We start from the raw sequence: 20,184 nt of genomic DNA, 5'->3' as shown, positions 1-20,184 counted from the left end.
ACAACTCTCAGAAATCCCAGCCAGTTTACCCGTTGTTAGGATTTCTGGAAGTTGAAGGCCAAAACATCTGGGGACCCACAGGTTGAGAACCACCAATCTAAGGCATACAGGCCTTTTCAGCCTTCTTTCTCTGACCCACAGGGCCTCAGAAGGGAAGGTGGTGGAGGTGCCCTTCAAGGGCGACGTGGAGCACACCTTGAGGGACGTCCTGGGGGGCATCCGCTCCACCTGCACCTACGTGGGGGCTGCCAAGCTGAAGGAGCTCAGCCGCAGGACCACCTTCATCCGGGTCACCCAGCAAGCCAACCCCATCTTCAGGGACTGAGACCAGCCCTGAGCCTCCCTCTCCTTTCCTCCATGAGAAAAGACTGGACTTGGAGGGGTGGAAAGTGCCGTATTAGGTGGTACAATCACACAGGGATGGACCTGTTTGCCCTGACCATACATGGCTAAAACTATTCCTCTGCAGTTAATTTTTTAGGATACAAACTCCCAAGAATTCTGAGAGCTGTCATTTCTCCCCATTTACAGCAACTCTTTAATTTCTGGCCCTTGGTCTCTCCAAATCAGTAGTTATCTATAACTGATCATCCTGATGTTTTAGAATATCAGTTTCCAGAAGCCCCCAGGCAGCATGGCCAATAGGGATTCTGGGAACGGAACCATTTCACTCCATCGTATTTCTGATTCCAATGAATGCTTGTGTTTCTTCCCCACTCCTTGATCAATGGGGAGAAATTTATTTTTCCATGTTCTTTCCTAATTTATGTATACTTTTTTTAAATCAGTTTTTTGTAGGATAGTTGTTGCCTTACAGCATTCCATCTTTTGTCTCCTCCGCTAGTGAGAAGGGGATAAATTTTCTATTCACTTGCCTCTTGACAAATTGGAAAAGATGATAAGAGATACCGATTAAAAGGTTTAACCACGTTTATTGAATAAAGCTTTAAATAAACTTGAAGGAATTGGGAGGATATGTGCGTTTCAGGAACAAAGAAGAGAAGGTGGGTCAGGTTTCAGGTTGGGTGAGTGAGTCTGAGCACCTAACACACCTACGGAGAAAGGAGAAATGGGTCATGGTTGGGGCAGGGAACTTGCAACTTGTAAGGCACCCCAATGGGGCATCTATGGGTGGCCTTTGAAGGAAATGGAAGAGTAGCAACAAGAATTTTCAGTTTGCTTTGAACTAAAACCTCTCAGCATTATCACTACTGTTAAGTTTCACCAGCATCCCAAAGAAATCACATCAAAAGCGCCCAAATATCAGAATATAGTTTAATCTGGGGCTACTCAAAAATGATTGTCCATGGATCAATATTGTTTACTGTTCCACAAGTTATCATATGCCAGTTTCTGGAGACTCTCTCTAAAAGAAAGATTATTTTTTTCAGTAGGTATTATTCTTTGTTCCATAGAAACTCTTTCTAGTATCTGGCAGATGCCTCGCACTTTGGGAAAAGAAATGCCAGCTCTTTACAGATAGTTTAAGTAAGACATACTGGTTTACGACATGGAGCAAGTTGTGCTCCAGCAGTGGCAAAGGGTTTGCAGTGCGATACAATCAAGAGGACCACAAAATCACTGTTCCCTGTTAAGGATGCCATGCATTGGGAGCTTCCCTCCCTTATTTAGGAGTGCATAGACTTCCTCAAACTATTCCTAGAAATGGAGTTGGACCACAGTCACAAAAGCCGGGGGCTACACAAGCTGCCCAAATGCTCTGAAGAGAGAGCTGCATGTGGTGGCTCAGTGGGATGTGCAGACATGACGGTGAGAGTGTACATGCAGGTGGGGACAGCTGTGAGGAAATGGCCCTTGGGCCGGAGAAGCCTGCCCACACCTCCAGGGAGGGGAGTGGTTAAGTGGTCACTCACCGACTCCCAGGGCCCCTGAGGTGCTCCTGGAAGGTGGGGATGAGGGTGTTGTGCCGGGTGCACTGGTATTCACCCTGTGGAGGGAAAGGGAGAATGGTCAGGGCCACTGGGAGCGCCAAACAGGGCCCTGACCCAAACGGCAGAGTGGGAACGGGAGCAGTTTAAGATTTGTTGAAGCAGGGCTGGAGCCAAACTGCAGTCTTTGCAGAAGCCTCGTGGCCATTTCCTTCCAACAATGTCAAAGCTTCCACCCCTCTCCTCCTTGGCCCCTTCCTCACCTTCCAGAAAGGAGAGCTCAATCCCTCACTGCTCGAATCCAGCACCAGATCGAAACTTTCATCTACAGAAAAGATAGAAAAGTGGGGACAATCGTGTCTCAAAAGAGTTTTCCCCCTTTACCCTGGATAGTGAAAAGTGATCTTTTTGGACTAGGAGTTTTGTTGTATTTTCTCTCCTTAAAAACAGAGAAACACAGGAGGGCTGGGAGTTCAATGCTCTGCCTAATGAATGCAAGATGGTATTTTCTCAAAACCAGGGATTCGTAATCTGGGGTCCACAGAACCTCCTGCCCAACTGTCTGTGAATGTATTTCAGGGAGTCTATGAACTTGAATAGGAAAGAACAGTAACTAAAGTTTAGGAACAACAACAACAACAACAACAGGTTTCCTTTCTAATCTTATGCATTTTATGTAACGTATTTGAAAACAGTGTCCTGAAGAAGAGTTCCAGTCAGTCCTTCACATTCCCGGGGGTTAGAGGCACAGGACACCAATGAAAGTGGAAAAACCATGAAGAAAAAAGGCCCCATTTTAGGAGGCAACCCCTGGCAGTGAGACCAGGGAGAAGCCTGTTGGGAGAAACCCAGGCAAGTGATCAGCCTGAGCTGCCTATTTTGAGTGAGTCCCTGCTGTGGCGAGCATACAGATCAGGTCCAATTGAAATTAGCAAGTAAGGAAAGAAGGTGATTTTCAGCCAAGGAAGATTTTATTATCTGCAGGTAAGATGCTAGCTAGTGATTCATTCACAAAGTAGATAGCATACAGAATAGTTTCATAGCCCTTTTTATACACAAGCTGGCATAGGCTGCAGCCAAGCCTCTAATTCTGACCAATCACGGCCGGCATGGCTGTTTACAATGGGTGATTGGAGTGGCGACAGGTGAAATTCCTCTTTATTGACAGGAAAAATAGTAAAATGATGGAGGGCATTTCTGGCCCTACTCAGGAAGGCTATTGTTCTATGAGATGAACATGGCATGGCCCAGTAAGTGGGCTGGTCTGGCAATTCCAGACCCCAGAGAAACAAAACATGTATTAATACAATCATGCAAAAATGACAGCGGATGGGTTTTGGCTGCAGAAATGCTGATTCCTTCTGACGTGAGTGGTCCCAGTCGTCAAAAGCGTGGGTGGTGAATTGCTCTCTCCCCAAGGGGCAAGGGAGATTATTTTCCTCACCTGAATAGAACTATTGTGTTGCAATGTCCAGGTAAAGTCCAAAAATATAGGTGAAACTGGGAACTTGATGAGGAAGTTCCCAGCTTAGTTTCTTTTCCCCAGGCTATACAATTATGTGGGACACAAGACATCTTTGGGTTCAGGAACACGGTTTCCCTCAAAGGGAAGGAATGGGGGTCTCAGGAGCATAAAACATTAGGTTAACACAACATATAGGCAAAATAGGAACACAGGAAAAAACATGAAGTGCTTGGGGCAAATTATATACATGAGAGACATAGTTTTCAAAATATCTTTAACAAGCCAGGCTCCCCAGTAAGTCATGGCCAGGGGTAATCTACCCCTGGTTGTCATGACACATAATATAAACCTTCAGAGGAAGACGATGGCAAGGCATCTAAGGAGTGCTCTTTGCCTTTCATTGGGTTAGTGCTCCGGCAGGTGCCAGAGAGAGAAAAAAAAGAGAAAAAAAGGAGACTTAAGTGAGTGGTGACCTGGCCCAGATAAACTAGATGCGCCAAGGGACCTGGGCTGGTTTTCTCAGAAATTAACTGGTTAACTGGTTGGGATTTCTGGGAGTTGTAGGCCAAAACATCTGGGGACCCACAGGTTGAGAACTACTGCTCTAGTTCTCTAATGTGATTCTATGGTCAACCACTGGCAGAAGTTGGCCACAGAGTCACACTGATGGATCTACCCCAGAGCTTCCCAAACTCTTATCATGTGAAAAATGCTCCTGTCCCTACAATCAAAGGCTGGTGCTGTTCAAGCATAGGTACTGTTATGATTGTTTAATTCATATAATTTGTTGACTGAGTTGTAGTAAATGCCACCAAAATGGAAACGTTTATAATTAAGAAAAGAAAATCTGTTAATAATGATGTTTGTGATGAACCTCATGGAGCAGCAATAGGAGAAACTACACAAGAATTAACTGTATCACTGTACCGAAGTATAAAGGAAAAATTCTACACCTTGTTTATATAGTACAGATTGCATTAAACTTACATATATTATATGTTATTTAATATTTATATTGTATGAAACTCCAGATTGCCAGTAAAACTGAATTGTGAAATAATGCATATCTACAAAGCATGTCACCAACAGTTTGGAAAGCTGTGATCTAGGGACTCCTATAGAGAACATTTTAATCAAATCCTCAAATATGGAGGGCTGACAAGAAAGGTGAAGAACTCCTATCCATAGGTAAAGGTTTTCCCCTGATGATAAGTCCAGTCATGACTGACTCTGGGGGTTGGTGATCATCTCCATTTCTAAGCCGAAGAGCCGGCGTTGTCCGTAGACACCTCCAAGGTCATGTGGCCGGCATGACTGCATGGAGCGCCATTACCTTCCCGCTGGAGCAGTACCTATTGATCTACTCACATTTGCATGTTTTCGAACTGCTAGGTTGGCAGGAGTTGGGGATAACAGCGGGCGCTCATTCCGCTCCTGGGATTTGAACCTGGGACCTTTTGGTCCTCAAGTTCAGCAGCTCAGCGCTTTAATGCACTGTGCCACCAGGTTTATGTGTGTATGTGGCGGAGGTATCCATTTACCCAGCCTCCCGCCTCCAGCAACTGCTTGGACCTACAATGCTGAGGAGCCACCAAAGCCCTCCCTCCAAGGACATTGCAGGTCACAGCGAGCCACATCCCAGGGTTCCTGTCTCTCTCCATTGGCGTGGAATTTGCATGGCTCCATTCACTGCCTCTCCCTTAACCCTTTCCTACTCTTTTCTAAGACACACAGCAATTGAAGCTACTAGATAAGAGAGGTTTGGGGAGAATTCAGTTGTAAGGAATGGGATGTATAGTTCACCTACAATTTAAGAACACTCTGAACCCCACCAATGATGGATCTGGAACTAACTTGGCACACAGACCCAACATAGTCAACTTTGCATACAGGCGGGGTTTGGGGGGTGATTGTCCTTGGCATATGGGAGTTGTAGTTCACCGTTATCCAGACAGCCTTGAACCCAGTTGACAACAGATCTGGACCAAACTTGGCACACAGAACCAAAAGGGCCAGCTGTGCATAGAGGCCTGGTTTGGGGAGGACTGATCCACGATTCTGGGAATTGTAGTTCAACCATATCGTTATATATTTTCTCATGGGAGCATTCATAAACAGTGAATTCAAAGACTGGCTTTTTCTAATTGTGTTACTTGAAGGTTTTCATGGCTCGAATCACTGGGTTGCTGTGAGTGTTCCAGGCTGTCTTCATGTTCCAGAAACATTCTTTCCTGACGTTTCGCCCACATCTATGTCAGGCATCCTGAGAGGTTGTGAGGACTGTTGGAAACTAGGCAAGTGGGGTTTATATATCTGTGGAATGCTCAGGGTTGGAGAAAAACCTATGTTCTAAATAAAGTGCAGGAGTCACATCTTCCTTGTGATCTCACACTTTCCAGCCTATGATCCTTTTAGAAGAGGAAACTGGGACAGGGAGGAATATAAGGGCAGAGACAGAAGTAGAGGAAGGGATAGGGAGAAGCAGATGTCAGGGAAGGAATGGCACGGAGTCCACTCAAAATTGCCACTGACGGAAAGCCTAGCTTCCAGTCTAGCTTTCTTTGCCATTTTGATGCAAAGCCTTCTTTGCAAATATGTCTCTGATCAATGGCACAAAGAGAGGAATTGTGTGACTGATTTGCATCTCGTATTAGCTTCTGGGAAATTCATATGCTGTTGCAGTTGGAAAAAGAACAGGAGGTACCTGTTTCTTGGCTGCTTGAGTAGAGCTCCTGGGAATCCCTGGACATGAGGAAAGAAAGTGTCATTAGCCATCTTGAATTACTGCCATGTTGTGAAGCTGCCTTGAGTCCCCACCCCCTTTGGGGTTGAGAAAGGCGGGGTAAAAGTACAGTAAATAAAATAAATACATTTTGGAGTAATGGGGTGGAAAAAGAGATTGGCGCAAGCAGGAACTTACCTTTCCTGGGGCCACTGGAGGCAACGTGGCTCTACTACGGACCTGCCCAGGTGTGAGGGGGCCTCACAAGGTTCAGGGGGGGTTGAGGGCTCTTCCATCTCAACCTCCTCTACGCTGTGGCATGGAGGGCTTGACGGGCTTGACGTGGATAGGCGTTCAGTGATTCCTGAAACAAACGAACAAATGAAGTGTAAACTGGAGGTCAGGGGAAGATACCCCGTTTGCCTGAAAATAAGACCTAACTGGAAAACAGGCCCTAGCATGATTTTTCTTCAGGATGCTTATAATATAAGCCCTAACCACTCCCGCCCCCCCCAAAGCGCCATTTACGCATTTACATGTAGTACATCTGTTACAACACACAATGGACGTTGAGGCAGTTATAAGAGTTATAAATGTCTAAATTACAAACAACTCATAGTTACAAATGGGGGTGAGAACAGGAAGTGAGAGAAATCCTCTTCTCAGTGGAGGAGTGTCTAAAACTATGTGATGTATTGGCAAATAATGTGTTCAGATACAGGTAGGGTGGCCCTTTGTAGCTGACACGATGGTAATTTTGTCAGCGCTGATTATTTTTAAGTGCTGGCCAAGGTCTTTAGGCACTGCACTCAGTGTGCCCATCACCACTGGGACTACCTGTACTGGCTTGTGCCAGAGTCTATGTAGTTTGATATTTAAATCCTCGAATTCAAAGACTGGCTTTTTTAAAATTGTGGTACTTGAAGGCTTTCATGGCTCAAATCACTGGGTTGCTGTGAGTGTTCTGGGCTGTCTTCATATTCCAGAAGCATTCTCTTCTGACATTTCACCCACATGTATGGCAGGCATTCTGAGAGGTTGTGAGGTCTGTTGGAAACTAGGCAAGTGGGGTTTATATATCTGTGGATGCTCAGGTTTAGAGAAAAAACCTATGTTCTAAACAAAGTGCAGGAGTCACATCTTTCTTGTGATCTCACACTTTCCAGCCCATGATCCTTTTAGAAGAGGCAGGCATTTCAGGAAACTGGGACATGGGAGAATATAAGGGCAGAGACAGAACTAGAGGAAGGGCTAGGGAGAAGCAGATGCCAGGGAAGGAAATGGCGTGGGATCCACTCAAAATTGCCACTGACGGAAAGCCTAGCTTCCTTTGCCATTTTGATATGCCCCAGCCTTCTTTGCAAATATGACTGTTATCAGTGGCACAAAGAGAGGAATTGTGTGACTGATTTGCATCTCATATTAGCTTCTGGGAAATTCATATGTTGACAGGTTGTAGTTGGAAAAAGAACAGGAGGTACCTGTTTCTTGGCTGCTTGACTGGGGCTCCTGGGAATCCCTGGACAGGAGGAAAGAAGGTGCCATTGGCCATCTTGAATTACTGCCCTGTTGTGAAGCCGCCTTGAGTCCCCACCCCCTCGGGGTTGAGAAAGACGGGGTAAAAGTACTGTAAATAAAATAAAATAAAATAAAATAAATAAATTTTGGAGTAACGGCATGGAAAAAGAGATGGGCGTAAGCAGGAACTTACCTTTCCTGGGGAGATTGGAAGCAACTTGGCTCTACTACGGACCTGCCCAGGTTTGAGCGGGCCTGACATGGTTCGGGAGGGGTTGAGGGCTCTTCCATTTCAACCTCCCCTTCGCTGTGGCGTGCAGGGCTTGGCGGGTTGGACGTGGATAGGCGTGCAGTGATCCCTGAAACAAACAAACAAATGGTGTGTAAACTGGAGGTCAGGGGAAGATACTCCGTTTGCCTGAAAATAAGACCTAACTGGAAAACAAGGCCTAGCATGATTTTTCTTCAGGATGCTTATAATATAAGTCCCCCCCTCCCCCCCAAAAAAGCCCCATTACGCATTTATATGTAGTACACCTGTTACAACACACAATGGATCGGACATTCAGGCAGTTTCAGAGTTATAAATGTCCAAATTACAAACAACTTATAGTTAAGAATGGAGGTGAGAACAGGAAGTGACAGAAATCCTACTCTCGGAAGGAATTCATTCCTGGAAGAGTTTTTATCATGGGGGAAAGGGGTCTCCACTAAAGCTTTCCCAGCAATCCTTGCTTCAAAGAGCCAAAATCCAATGATCCCAGGGACAGAAAGTGAGGTGAAATCTTCTAAACAGAGGCACAGACAGCAAAACAAGCACTACGGGGCGTGAATCTTTCCCTATGTGAAAGCTTGCATATATATATTTGGCTGGAGTGCCACTTAAAAATATACCTCTCTCAACTTACATACAAATTCAACTTTAAGAACCTACAGAACCGATCTTGTTCATAACTTGGGGGCTTCCTGCATTGAATTATAAGATAATAATATGAATATATAATTAAGAAGTTGTCATTTAAGGTGAGCTCTATTGCTGGACATGGGGCCAACGATTCAATAGAAAACCTGTCGGTGCTTTTAGATCTCTCAGCGGATTTCGATACCCTCAACCATGGTATCTTTCTGGAGGGTTTGGGAATTGGTGGCACTGTGCGGCAGTGGTTCTGGTTATACCTTTCAGGCAGATTCCCCAAGACTGAGGAATGGCCTGCTGGAAGAGGTTTGACAGATAGATCAGCTGTTAGAATGTAAAACACAGGCCTATCTGGTCGATTTTAAATTGCAAATTTTAATCTGCATTTTATTAGCGGACTTTAACTTTTATTTTAACTCTGTCTTTTAATGGTGTTTTATCTCTTGTTTATTATGTTGTTGTATCCCGCTTCAACCTGCAGGGAGAGGAGGGTAATAAATTCATTGTTGTTGTTGTTAATGGAGTCACAAGAAATTTGGGGTTTGGAGACAATGTTCCAGAAGATGGCATGACTGTATTTGAATAAATGTAGATTGTTGAACATGCTCTGAAAATAAGCCCTAATGGGTCTTTTAGAACAAAAATTAATAAAAGAGCTAGTCTTATTTGTAGTAAATTGAGCAGCTCAAGTGACAGAATCTGTGGTTCCTTTTTGCCTACCTACGAGTTGGTATCCCATGACGGTGAAATAGCGGGAGAGGATTGCAGAATTCATCTGGGCGTTATTCCTGGGGCCCCATGAACGCACAGCCTCCAACAACTGTGGAAGATAAAATAAGAAATAATGAGAACTTGGGATTTCAGCTACTCTTGAGGTTACAAGGCTAAAAGTGGAAATTTTACGAACTATGGGTCCTTTTCAATTACATAGTTTTTGTGCCATGGCTCCACTTTAATTGCTATGGCTGCAGAATGCTGGGATTTGTAGTTTGGCTGAGTCTTGGATCTCCCTCACTGAGAACTCCAAAAGCTCCTTCCTAACCCACAAGCCCCAGCGTTCCAATTGATAGCTATATAGCAGTGAAAAGCGGATTCAGAATGTAGCCATGTTTAAATATGTGAAAGGATGTCATAACAAAGGGGGAGCAGGCTTGTTTTCTGCTGCTCTGGAGACCAGGACTCAGAACAATGGGTTCAAATTACGGGAAAGGAGATTCCACCTGAACATTAGTAAGAACTTCCTGACCATTACAGCTATTCAACAGTGGAACTCTCTGCCCCAGAGTGTGGTGGAGGCTCCTTCTTTGGAGGCTTTTAAACAGAGGCTGGATGGCCATCTGTCGGGGGTGCTTTGATTGTGTGTTCTTATATGGCAGAAGGGGGTTGGACTGGATGGCCTTTGCGGAGTGCCCACCTGGCCCAGTTAGTGCCATCTACAGAACACTGAACTACTTCCCGATACATTTTTAACCTTTACAGAACTCTCTCATCACCTCTTGTTTCATCCAACCCAACTCTGACAAACTTTTTAACAGTTTGGGTTGGAAGAGGAAGGACAGCACAAAGCACATGCACCACTATTAAGCTGTGGGGCAGATACCAGGACTGTGGGGGTGGCAGAAATGCTGACCCATAACTAGGCTCCAGATTTGCGCATCCCTTTCCTCCTCCCACACGGTACCTTCTGATAGTCAGGCTTCGGAAGGGTCCTTTCCAGCTGCCACAGATAATCGCAAAAAAGCTCTTCCACCACATTCGAAAAGGCTTCTCCATAATCGTTTTCCAAGTGCTCCTGAGAGATGGAAGAAGATAAGAACTGGGTTTTTTTTATTATTATTTCAAGATCATTACATCTTCCTAAATCTGGAGGAACTAAAAATTGTGGTACACATGTCAGTAACAAAAAGCTGTACCTACCATGGAAACTTAAGTCAACTCAAAGCATGTCTGCCAGGCTGGTTGCTGGTACATCTAGCAATGATCTCATTACAGACATAATAAAATTCCTCAACTGTAAATGATTTTCCAGGCAAAATATGAGGTAAAAAATTGTTGTTGAAGGCTTTCATGGCCAGAATCACTGGGCTGCTGTGACTTTTCCGGGCTGTATGGCTATGTTCTAGAAGCATTCTCTCCTGAAGTTTCACCCACAACTATAGTGGGCATTCTCAGAGGTTGTGGTTTGTTGGAAACTAGACAAGTGGGGTTTATATATCTGTGGAATGTCCAGGGTGGGAGAAAGAACTCTTGTCTGTTTGAGGCAAGTGTGAATGTTGCAATTGATCACCTTGATTAGCATTTAATAGCCTTGCATTTCCACAGCCTGGCTGCTTCCTGCCTGGGGGAATCCTTTGTTGGGAGGTGATTAGCTGGCTCTGAGTGTTTCTTGTGTGGAATTCCCGTTTTTGAGAAGCCATTGAAATCCACAAACATGTGGACAATTTCAACCAAAAGGAGGAAGCCATGAAAATGAACAAAACCTGGCTACCAGTATTAAAAACTCTAAAATCAGGACAGCAAATAAAGAACAACATTAAAAAGACAGGGGAATGCACCCTCAGGGTAGAATTAATGCAGTTTGACACCACTTTAAATGCCATGTTCAGTGCTATGGAATCTTGAAAGCTGCAGTTTGGCGAGGCACTAGCACTCTTTAAGAAGCCTAAGCCCTTGTAAAGCTACAACTCCCATGATTCCACAGCAGTGAGCCATGGCAATTAGTGGCATCAAACTGTATCACTTTAGCAGTGTGAGTGCACCCTACACTTAAAACAGGCCTCTTCGACCTGTGGCCCTCCAGGTGTTTGGGCCTCCAACTCCCAGAAGGCCTAGGAGCTTGTTCAATGGTCAAGAATCCTGGGAGCTGAAGTCCAAATCACCTGGAGGGCTGTACGTTGAAGAGGCCTGGTTTAAAACATCAGTAGGGCCAATCTCTTCCAGGAGGCCTAACCAGATAATTATACATTTTAAATTATGTACAAATTGTTTTTATATGTTATTTTACATGCTCTTTCGACTAATATTGCTTGTCTGTGGTTTCCCACCTTGATCTCCAAGAAGAGGCAGGTGATAAATGAGAGCTAGCGTAGTGGTTTGAAATTGGACTAGGATACTGGCTAGTTATTTTGAAAAATCACTTGGTCATAGAAATTTACTAGGTAACTTTGGGCAGGTCGCACTTTCTCATCCTCAGAGGAAGGCAATGGCAAACCCCTTCTGAACTCCGTAACAGGTTCACTTTAGACTTGCAATAAGTCAGGAACACAACCAAAAGGTAATAAATCAATACAAATAATGCATCCTCTTTTTATTTCACTAACAAGATAGCAGCCAACTTCTTCCTTCCCTTCCTCACCTGCACGTACTTGTCTCGCTCCACATGGTCACTTAGCAAGTTCAGCACTAGATCCCGGAAATTATTTTGAGCTGCTTGCACCAGCTGCAAATCTTCAGCAGTCTGTGGCAAAAGAGGGCAAGGCATGTGAGGAAGGAAACGTTTCAGTGAAGCAATGGCGCAGAAGGACACGAGGAAAGAATGCATGGCAATCTAGTGGCTGCTATAATAATAATAATCATCATCATCATCATCATCATCATCTAGTGGCTATGTTCCCAAAGGCGTCACTCACAGCTTTGGGGTGGGTCACAGTAGAGTTGTGCTCCGGAAAGAAGGCATCGACAGCTCCGTAGATGTGCCCAAAGTATTCCTCATTCTGCAGCATTGTCATGATTATCTGAGGGAAGATAAAAGGAGGGATGACCAAAGAGTTGGGGAGAAGAGAAAGAAAAGCACAGTTGCTTTATCAGCCAGGAAAAAGCTAGGCATGGGAAAAGGTGGGGGTATAACTTAGATCATAACACCAATAGTAGAATACTGGGATTAGGGATGCCATTCAGGATTGCTTAAGACTCTAAGGCAGGCATGGGGAAACTTGGGCCCTCCAGGTATTTTGGACTTCAATTCCCACAATTCCTAACAGCTGGACAACAACACAATTGCTTATGTTTTGCTCAAAGATTTTTAGGCAAAGCATAAGACCTTGGGACAACTCTTGGAGATGGCATTAAGAGTTAACTGATTGCTCACAGCTTGTAATTCAAATAAGTGTGCTCACACAAAACCTATCTTTGCATGAAGAAAAATGTTAGCTGAAAGAGTGGCTACTTAACTAAGATTGTGAAATGAGGGGATTATGCCTTCTTGCTTGCTTACATGAGAGCCATGTATAAAGAATGTTACTTGGAGGACGGGAGAAGCTTGTTTCCTGTTGCTCTGGAGACTAGGACACAATGGAACCATGGATTCAAACTGCAGGAAAAGAGATTCCACCTTAACTCTTGAAAGAACTTCCCGACTATAACAGCTGTCTACTTCTGCCTGGAATTCTGGTGGAGTCTCCATTTAATGTCACCTACATGCTTTTAGCCATAAGATGCAGGCAGAAAAGAGTAGAAGATCCTGGGTGCCACAACTATTGAGAAGAAAGAAGTTAATAAATATCTCCATAGAACCCTTGAAGAGTCTTTGAAAACTGCAGCAGCAAATCAAATAAGCCTTACAAATTGTAGCAAGCTACTATTTTCCTAGCTGAGCTGGAGATTTCCACAGTCCTTTCCAGTTGCCCAGAGCTATGGTACCAAAACTGGGTAATTTGCATACAGCAATTGAGGTCAGAAGAAGCCTGTGGGGCAGTCCAACCCCAGTCTGCCATGAAGGAACACACAATCCCTTCCAACAGAAGCCATCCAGCTTCCACTTAAAAGCCTCCTTAGAAGGAGACTCCATATTCTAGTGCTGTACAACTCTTACCATCAGGAAGTCCTTCCTAATATTTGTGTGGAATATCCCCCTGCTGCAATTTTAATCCATTTGTCCATTGTGTCCTAGTCTCCAGAACAGCAGTAAGCAACCTTGCTCCCTTCTTATAATGGACTACAGAAAGAACAGACCAGAAGTCCAATCCTTGATCATGAATGGAGCTTAAGTGGAGCGGGTGACCAGTTTTAAGTCCCTGGGTGTCACTGTTAAGGAGAATCTTGCTGGAGGCACCCATTCGGCAATGTTGGTTAAGAGGGCACTGCAGACTAACTCAACCAGAGAAAAGTCAGCCATACCAGAACACTTGAGGAACCAACCTGGACACAGCAAATTTTTTGAGAACACAGAAATGCTGGACCACTCTAACAACCACCATGTCAGACTACACAGAGAAGCCATTGAAATTCACAAGCATGTGGGCAATTTCAACAGAAAGAATGGAACCATGAGAATGAACAAAATCTGGCGACCAGTATTAAAAAAAACTCTAATATTAAGACACTAAATAAAGAACAACACTCAAGTATCAGAGGAATTCCAGAAAGGAAACAATCAGGGCCAGCTAAGACCTCCCAACAAAGGATTCCACCAGACAGGAAGAAAGCAGGCTTTGAAGCTGAAAAGCTATTCAATGCAAATCAAGCTGGCCAATTGCAACACTCATACTTGCCTCAAACAGGCAAGAGTTCTTTCTCCCATCTTGGACATTATTCCACAGATATATAAACCCCACTTGCCTAGTTTCCAACAGTTTCATAACCTCTGAGGATGCCTGCCATGAAACGTCAGGAGAGAATGCTTCCGGAACATAACTATACAGCCCAGAAATCTCACAGCAACCCAGAGACTGTACTATCTGAGATTTTAAAGAACCAACAACTGAATAAAAAAACTGCTGGTGACTTTCTACCACTGTGCTATTGAGAGTGTCCTAACCTACTGTATCTGCACGTGGTTTGGTAACTACATAATGGCACATAGGAAGGCGCTCCAAAGGGTCACTTCTGCACAGAGAATCATTGGTTGCCCTCTCTCCTCTTTGGAAGAACTTTTAGGCACCACGGCCTCAAGAAAGCTCAGAGCACTCTTGGGGATCCATCTCACCCAGCATATTTTTTAAATTATTACCATTTGGCAAGTGGGACAGGGTGACAAAGGGAAGGACAAAAAAACTGAGAGACAGCTTTTATGCTAGAGCTATGGTTATGTTGAACTTCATGGTTTTGCATTGATGAGGCATATGGGGCTGTGAGGTGGTAGTAGAGGTGTGGAGGGTTGCGTGTGTTGTTTTGTGGTATGTGCTGGGGAAACCATTGAATTTCATTGCGCAATAAAGTTATTCTACTCTATTCTATTCAATTTGACATCCTTTTAAAATATTTGAACATACCTCTCATGTCCCCTTCTCTCAGCTTTCTCTTCTCCAAGTTAAACATCCTGAGTTCCCTAAGCTGCTCAGAGGCACTCAGTTTCCAAATTATTGATCATTTCGATTGTCCTTCTCAATTGTTTAAATGGCACGCCGACACAGAATATCCCCAGCTGACCTTTGCCTGCAGGCCCAGGCGCACTTTAGCCAGGTGCCGGAAGTGCACCAAATCCGGGGCGGCTTCTCCAACGGCCTCCAGCATGGCCAGTACCCGGGGGAAGTCGCAGACCTGGCGCTCCTTGACCACGTGCCAGGAAGCAGCTGCCACCAGCCGCAGAGCCACAAAGGGATTGTGGCCCTCAGGCCCTTCCTCTTCTTCCTCCTCCTCCTCCACCAACATCACCTGAGGAGAAAAGGACTGCAGAATCAAAGAAGAAGAAACAGAGTCAAGAATGTGCGTCAGCAACTACCGCGGGCATGGGCAAACTTCGGTCCTCCAGGCTTTGAAGCTGCAAGGCCATTAAATGCTAATCAAGGTGGCTAGTTGCAGCATTCATACCTGCCACACCGAGACTATTGATTGCTATTCAAACTGGCCAACCAAGTATTCCGCAAGGTAAAAAGCGGCCAGGCTTGCAAGCAGCAAGGCTACTCAGTGCTGTTCAACCTGGCCAACCAAGATTTCCCCTAGATAGAAAACCCCCAGGCTTTGAAGCCACAAGGCTACTCCATCCCGTTCAACCTGGCCTAGCAAGCAAGCCCTATGTAGAAAGCGGCCAGGCTTTTAAGCTGCAAGACTATTCAGTGCAATTCAAGCTGGACAAACAATGATTTCCCTACAAAGGAAGTAGCTAGGCTTCAAAGCGGCTCTTTGATTGAGGGTGCTACTCCAGCTACTGCAGAAAATGGCCAGGCTTTGAGGCTGCAAGGCTATTCAGTTCTATTCCACCTGGCTAACAAATGATTCCTATAAGCCACAGCAACGCATGGCCGGGCAAAGCTAGTAGAATAATAAAATATATTAAAACAATTAGAAACATTTAAAACAATATAATCACAATCAATCACATAATCCACAAGAGTAATCCGGGCCGTTTCTATAGTCACTGCACAGTATTCCATATTTATCTATTGCATAAGTTCTCTAAAAGCTTGGTCACAAAGCCATATTGTTACTCTCTTACTGAAGGTCAAGAGGGAGAGGGCTGATCTAATATCTTCGGGAAGGGAATTCCATAGCCAAGGGACCACCGCTGAGAAGGCCCTGTCTCTTGTCCTCGCCAATTGCACCTGCGAAGGAGGCAGGACTGAGAGCAGGGCCCCTCCAGACAATCTTAAACTCCAAGATAGTTCACAGAGGGAGATATGTTTGGACAGGTAAGCTGGGCCAGAACTGTTTAGGGCTTAATAGCCTAAAGCCAGCACTTTGAATTGTGCTCGGTAGCAGACTGAGAGCCAGTGGAGCTGACGTAACAGGGGGGTTGTGTGCTCCTGGTACGCGGCCACACTCCAATCCTTCTGATCCAATTTAAAAACATGGATGTTTAAACAATCTTCTGAGTTGGACACTTTGGCACTTTAGTTATGAATTGATGGCAACTAGATATCTTTAACATATTCTGTGTTGTGCCATTTTGATTTTATGTTACAAGTGTTGATTGTGGTTGTTATTATTTTGTTGTTTATTTGTTCAGTTGTTTCTGGTTATTATTACTCTGTTTCCCCTAAAATAAGACATCCTCAGAAAATAAGACCTAGTAGAGGTTTTGCTGAATTGCTAAATATAAGGCCTCCCCCGAAAGTAAGACCTAGCAAAGTTTTTGTTTGGAAGCATGCCTGCCGAACAGAACACCAGAGCATGCAGAATTGGTAAATGTACGTACCATAGAGTGTTGTACATGGAAATATTGGTAGCAACAAGAAATTCTTGATAGGAGTCACATTTTGTCTGGTTATGTTGGCTTGTGATGACAACTACTGTACAGTATATAATAAATGTTCATTTTTTTTTGTTCAACAATAAATGTGAATTCTTCTTCATAGAAAAATAAGACATCCCCTGAAAATAAGACCTAGTGCATCTTTGGGAGCAAACATTAATATAAGACACTGTCTTATTTTCAGGGAAACACTGTATTATTATTATTATTATTATTATTATTATTATTATTATTATTATTATTATTCTATTCTGAATTGTACTAGGTCCCTCTTATCTGGGTATTTTAATCTAATAATTCTATCTTTATATTGCTGCTGCAGTCCCCCACCTATGAAGTTTGACTAATTGTATTGGTGGTTGTTTGTTATTATTACTGTTGTATTACTTTTTGTTTTAACTTTTGTTTTATTACCTTACTGTGTTTTAACCTTTGTATATTGTGCTAATGTATTTGTGTTGTTACTTTTGTAACAATGTGAGCTGCCCCGAGTGTCCGCGGGGAGATTTATTTATTATTTATTTCCCTCATTTCTATCCTGCCCTTCTCACCTGAAGGGATGCAGGGCGGCTCACAATTCAATGCCAATGCAAAAATTCAATGCCAATATACAATACAAGAAGATAAAACATAAGCAATTAAAACAATTGAATAATTTAACAAAAATACAATAAATACATTTAAAACCATACAGTATAAAATCCTTGAACCATTCGTCTGCAAAACCTTGTACATAAACCTTAATCCGGACTGAGTTGAAGCCAACAGAATTCACTCATCAAACGCTTGCCCACAAATGGTGGCGAGGTATAAATAAAGTATTATTATTATTATTATTATTATTATTATTATTATTATTATTATTATATTTTTATAATTTTATATGGTACAGTATTGTTTTATATTCATGTACTACTACTAATAATAATAATTAAAAAATGTATTTATCCACTCTATCTCACTGAAGGGACTCAGGGCGGTTTCCAACGTAGGTAAAACATTCCCTTACCAACATAGAACATACAACGTAGCCAATTAAAAACATCAACATATTACTATTAAAAATAAATCACACAAGTTTAAAATTCAGTTTCAGTACTACTCCACTGGGTGAAATTCAACTATCAAAGGTGAGAATTTCAGGGTGGGCCAAGGCAACTATTTGAAGTAGCATAGGGCCGGGAAGTGGGTAAAGTGCAAACTGGTGGCCAGGATAGGGCCAGGGCTGCTCAATTCCAAGGGCTACTGAGCAGTTATAGGAGAACTAGGGCAGTACGTGGTCTCATAGGGAAGAAGAAGTGAGTAAAGTGCAAAGCAGGGTTCTAGCTGGTGGTCAGAGCAAGGTCTCACATTAATAATTTTCTAAGGCCTGTTTTCAGGTCTCTACGTTTTGTATGATATGCTGCACCTTGTGGTGCTTTTGTGAGCCGCCCCGAGTCTCTTGGGGGATAGTGGCGGGACACAAAGTTTATTATTATTATTATTATTACTTCATTGGAGCCCCTGGTGGCACAATGGGTGAAATCGGGGAGAGCGGGTGAGCTCCCTCTGTCAGCTCCAGCTTCCCATGCGGGGACATGAGGAAAGCCTCCCACAAAGATGGTAAAACATTAAACATTTTTTATTAGTAGTATTATTTTTCCTCTTTTGTTTTTAATCCTTTTTTAATCATTTTTTTCTTTTTCTTTAGATTTACATATATATATAGGTTTGGATGGGTATGGGTATGTATGTGTATACATATATGCATGGGTATATACCGTGTTTCCCTGAAAATAAGACAGTGTCTTATATTAATCTTTGCTCCCAAAGATGCACTAGGTCTTATTTTCAGGGGATGTCTTATTTTTCTATGAAGAAGAATTCACATTTATTGTTGAACAAAAAAAAATGAACATTTATTATATACTGTACAGTGTTGTCATCACAAACCAGCATAACCAGACAAACTAAGAATCCTATCAAGAATTTCTTGTTACTACCAATATTTCCATGTACAACTATCTATGGTACGTACATTTACCTATCCTGCATGTTCTGGTGTTCTGTTCATTGGGCATGCTTCCAAACAAAAACTTTGCTAGGTCTTACTTTCGGGGGAGGCCTTATATTTAGCAATTCAGCAAAACCTCTACTAGGTCTTATTTTCTGGGGATGTCTTATTTTAGGGGAAACAGGGTATATATATACAGTAGAGTCTCACTTGGGGGATAGTGGCGGGACACAAAGTTTATTATTATTATTATTATTACTTCATTGGAGCCCCTGGTGGCACAATGGGTGAAATCGGGGAGAGCGGGTGAGCTCCCTCTGTCAGCTCCAGCTTCCCATGCGGGGACATGAGGAAAGCCTCCCACAAGGATGGTAAAACATTAAACATTTTTTATTATTAGTATTATTTTTCCTCTTTTGTTTTTAATCCTTTTTTATCATTTTTTTTCCTTTTTCTTTAGATTTTTATATATATATATATATATATATATATATATATATATATATATATATAGGTTTGGATGGGTATGGATATGTATGTGTATACATATATGCATGGGTGTATATATATATATATATATATATACAGTAGAGTCTCACTTATCCAAGCTAAACGGGCCCGGCAGAAGCTGGGATAAACAAATATCTTGGATAATAAGGAGGGATTAAGGAAAAGCCCATTAAACATCAAATTAGGTTATGATTTTACAAATTAAGAACCAAAACATCATGTTTAACAACAAATTTGACAGAAAAAGTAGTTCAATACACAGTAACGTTATGTTGTAATTACTGTATTTATGAATTTAGCACCAAAATATCACAATATATTGCAAACATTGACTATAAAAATGGTTTGGATAATCCAGAAGCTTGGATAAGCGAGGCTTGGATAAGTGAGACTCTACTGTATATATATTTGTTTTCTCTTTCTTCTTATTTCCTACTTTCTACCTATAAAGAAATGTTCCCCCACTTTCGCTGCGAAATATTGTGATTTGCATTTTTTTCTTCCCCCCACTTCTTTTTTATAATGTAAAATCCCCTATATATATAAACAAAACAAAACAAAACAAAACAAAACAAAACATAAAAACATCCGGGCAATGTCCCCTGGGCAACGTCCTTGCAGACGCCAATTCTCTCACACCAGAAGCGACTTGCAGTTTCTCAATTCGCCCCTTACACAGAAAAAAAAATCATAATTATTTCTATTATTAATAATAATATTATACTTAATTTAGTTCTCGCTCCCTTCCCTTAAAAGAGACCCCCAATTAACTCCAAGCAAACTTTTCTACCAGTTGGACTACAACTCCCAGCAGTCCCCGCCAGCAGTGCCAATGGTGACGGATGCAGGGAAATGTAGTCCAAGAGGACTTCCTCCCAGTTCTATAGTTTCCCTTCGGATTACCTACTTTTCACCTGTCATTAATGCGGAAGGAATGCGAATCCGCTCTCATCCGGCCGCTTTCCTTCGAGGCATTTATCCGCTGCCCGGGCATGTATTTCATTTGAAGGCGTACTTCCGGAACGTTTCTATGGTGATATGAC

At 42.9% G+C, this 20,184-nt stretch overlaps 2 protein-coding genes across 7 annotated transcripts in view; one reads left to right on the top strand and one right to left on the bottom strand.

The window, feature by feature from the left end:
• gmpr2 (guanosine monophosphate reductase 2) overlaps positions 1–961 on the top strand; it is a 9,638-nt gene extending 8,677 nt beyond the window's left edge. For both annotated transcript variants that reach the window (XM_062957273.1, XM_003226666.4), the window contains one exon: positions 142–961. In XM_062957273.1, the coding sequence (XP_062813343.1) occupies positions 142–325 (184 nt within the window). In that variant the 3' untranslated portion in view covers positions 326–961. The remainder of the gene's footprint in view (positions 1–141) is intronic.
• tinf2 (TERF1 interacting nuclear factor 2) lies at positions 913–20,184 on the bottom strand. 5 transcript variants are annotated; one of them, XM_008119559.3, is made up of 13 exons: positions 20,049–20,184; positions 14,877–15,116; positions 12,140–12,244; positions 11,866–11,967; positions 10,192–10,302; positions 9,231–9,330; positions 7,788–7,953; positions 7,558–7,595; positions 6,275–6,440; positions 6,059–6,096; positions 2,153–2,214; positions 1,875–1,948; positions 913–1,052 (listed from the first exon to the last, which is right to left on the bottom strand). In XM_008119559.3, the coding sequence occupies exons 2-13, from the start codon at positions 15,096–15,098 to the stop codon at positions 1,010–1,012; spliced, it is 1,227 nt and encodes a 408-aa protein (XP_008117766.1). In that variant the 5' UTR covers positions 15,099–15,116; positions 20,049–20,184; the 3' UTR covers positions 913–1,009. The 5 variants fall into 5 exon arrangements, with proteins under 5 accessions (XP_008117766.1, XP_008117763.1, XP_008117764.1 ...); XM_008119556.3 differs by having other exon boundaries at positions 7,558–7,703; positions 20,049–20,183; XM_008119557.3 differs by having other exon boundaries at positions 7,558–7,703; positions 14,877–15,101; positions 20,049–20,181.

This window comes from Anolis carolinensis, chromosome 6 (assembly GCF_035594765.1).
Source record: "Anolis carolinensis isolate JA03-04 chromosome 6, rAnoCar3.1.pri, whole genome shotgun sequence".
Classification (NCBI taxonomy): Eukaryota; Metazoa; Chordata; class Lepidosauria; order Squamata; family Dactyloidae; genus Anolis; species Anolis carolinensis.
This window is presented reverse-complemented; position numbering and strand designations above follow the sequence as displayed.